Genomic DNA, 2,214 nt, shown 5'->3' with positions numbered 1-2,214 from the left:
TAAATGGCTATTAGCCAGGGATAAAGTATGGTGCCCTAGCCTTCATAACAAGGGCAGGAGATGGATGGCAGGAGATAAATCACTTGTCTTCTGTTCTCCTTCTCTGGGGCGCCTGGCATTGGCCACCGTCGGCAGATGGGATGCTGGGCTTGATGGACCTTTGGTCTGACCCAGTATGGCCATTCTTATGTTCTTATGTTCTTATGTTCCCCATCTAATTAGATTCTGAGTGAAGAAAGTGTTCTTTCTTTAACAGTATTCAATTGGCCATGCTTCAGTTAAATTGAATTTCCACTTGATCTTGTGCTGTGAGATAGGGAGAACGTAGTCTTGGTTACTCCCTACCAGTCAGTATTTACCATGCTTGCCCCTTAATAAGTCTTGTTGGCCCTGCCTGAACCCTTCTAGTTCTGCAATATCCTGCATGAAAAGGGTGCCCAGTAGTACACAGAACAGTCCAGAGAAGGGTGAAGCATTGAGTTACTGGCCTCATGGCTTTGTGTTTTCTGTATGATTCCCCACCCAACTCTTTCTGGATCCAAATGTTTTCCTCAGTGTCTGTCCCTGTTTGCACTGTTCACAGGGCTTCACAGAGCTGTGTGCCATGATGACCCTCTCCTTGCGATGACTTAGCTATTCCCTCCCATGAACATACACATTGCAGTTATCAACATCACATTTGATCTGCCAACATGCTGCCCATTCACCTGGCTTGGTTAGCTCCCCGTGAAGATTTCACTTGACTCAAGGGGAACTTAAATAATCTGGTGACCTCTGCAAATGTTGCCAGCCTACTAATCACCACCCTTTCTACACTGGTAATAGCTATAAAATATTTACTGTACTATTTGATATGATGTGTCTAACTACCTTGCTGTGCTTTCTTCCTTTCATAGGCACCTTAAGCATTTCAGGTCTGATCAACATATTAACGGTTTCATGGCAGCTTTCAACCTCAACCTTTCTGAGCCTTCAACATTTGTCTTAATGGGCATCCCTGGCCTGCAAGATGCCCACATTTGGATTTCCATCCCTTTCTCTGCGTTCTACATTATTGGTCTATGGGGAAATGCCATGCTTCTATGTGTTATATACAAAGAGCAGACGCTTCACCAGCCAATGTACCTCCTGCTCTGCATGCTGGCACTCACCGACATCAGCACACCCACCTGTGTTGTGCCGAAGGCGCTGTGTATGTTTTGGTTCAATCTGAAAGACATCACTCGGGATGGCTGCCTCACCCAGATGTTCTTTTTGCATGTGAGTGTTGTGATGCACTCAGCCATCCTTGTGGCAATGGCCTTCGATCGCTACGTTGCCATATGTGACCCTCTGAGGTACAGCACCATCCTCAGCAATATACAGATAGCTAAGCTAGGGCTCGCGGGTTTGATAAGAGCTGTTCTCTTAGTTCTGCCCCTGCCTCTGCTCGTGAGCAGACTGCCCTTCTGTGCCAACCGCATTATCCCCCATACATACTGTGACCACATAGTTGTGGCAAAGATGTCGTGTGGGGACTTCACAGTGAACAGTGTGTATGGTTTGTCACTAGTGTTTGTAATCATTGTGTTAGACCTTTCACTTATTGGTCTGTCCTACAGTCTCATCATCAGGGCTCTCCTCAGAATCTCCTCCAAGAAAGCCCACCAGAAAGCCCTCAACACCTGCACTGCTCACATCTGTTTGATGATGCTTTCTTATCCTGTTCTCCTCTTCTCCAGTCTGGCACACAGGTTCAGTCAGGGCATTTCTCCACACGTCCATGTCATCTTCGCCAACCTCTATTTCCTCCTCCTCCCTCTGCTCAACCCTGTTGTATATGGGGTCAAAACCAAAGATCTTAATGACAAGGTGAGCAAATACCTCTCCAGAATGTGCTTGCCTGGGGTCACTAAATTTAATCCTGCATGATAGGGCAGGCAAAACATATCTCCACATTAATCAGAGGTATTCTGACCTTCTTAGGTGTGAGGAGTTTCTGTAATTCTGAACTTCCACCCTACTGAATTTCACCTTAATTCTTACCATCCCATCAGCAAATACAGCTCGCTCTATTCCTTAGTTCTCTCTCTCTCTCTCTCTCTCTCTGAATATTATGTGATTGACACTCATCCACTGTGAATTAATAGTGAAAGTTAGGAAAAGTGGTAGGGTCTAGGAATGACCAATATAGACTATATTCTTTATAGAAGTTATAAAGATTGTCTAATACAG

The 2,214-nt window shown here is 45.3% G+C and overlaps 1 protein-coding gene across 1 annotated transcript; it reads left to right on the top strand.

Annotated features, from left to right (window-relative positions):
• The first annotated feature begins 939 nt into the window (after nucleotides 1–939).
• On the top strand, nucleotides 940–1,911 carry LOC142007619 (olfactory receptor 52N2-like). Its single transcript, XM_074984306.1, has one exon. It carries the CDS (start codon nucleotides 940–942, stop codon nucleotides 1,909–1,911), a length of 972 nt encoding a protein of 323 aa, XP_074840407.1.
• Nucleotides 1,912–2,214: the final 303 nt, after the last annotated feature.

This window comes from Carettochelys insculpta, chromosome 1 (assembly GCF_033958435.1).
Source record: "Carettochelys insculpta isolate YL-2023 chromosome 1, ASM3395843v1, whole genome shotgun sequence".
Classification (NCBI taxonomy): domain Eukaryota; kingdom Metazoa; phylum Chordata; order Testudines; family Carettochelyidae; genus Carettochelys; species Carettochelys insculpta.
The sequence above is the reverse complement of the archived record's forward strand: the minus strand, read 5'-3'. Positions and strand labels throughout refer to the sequence as shown.

What these genes read in the sequence shown, in the direction of transcription:
- LOC142007619 (XM_074984306.1), top strand. Translation starts at nt 940, where the DNA reads ATGGCAGCTTTCAACCTCAACCTTTCTGAGCCTTCAACATTTGTCTTA.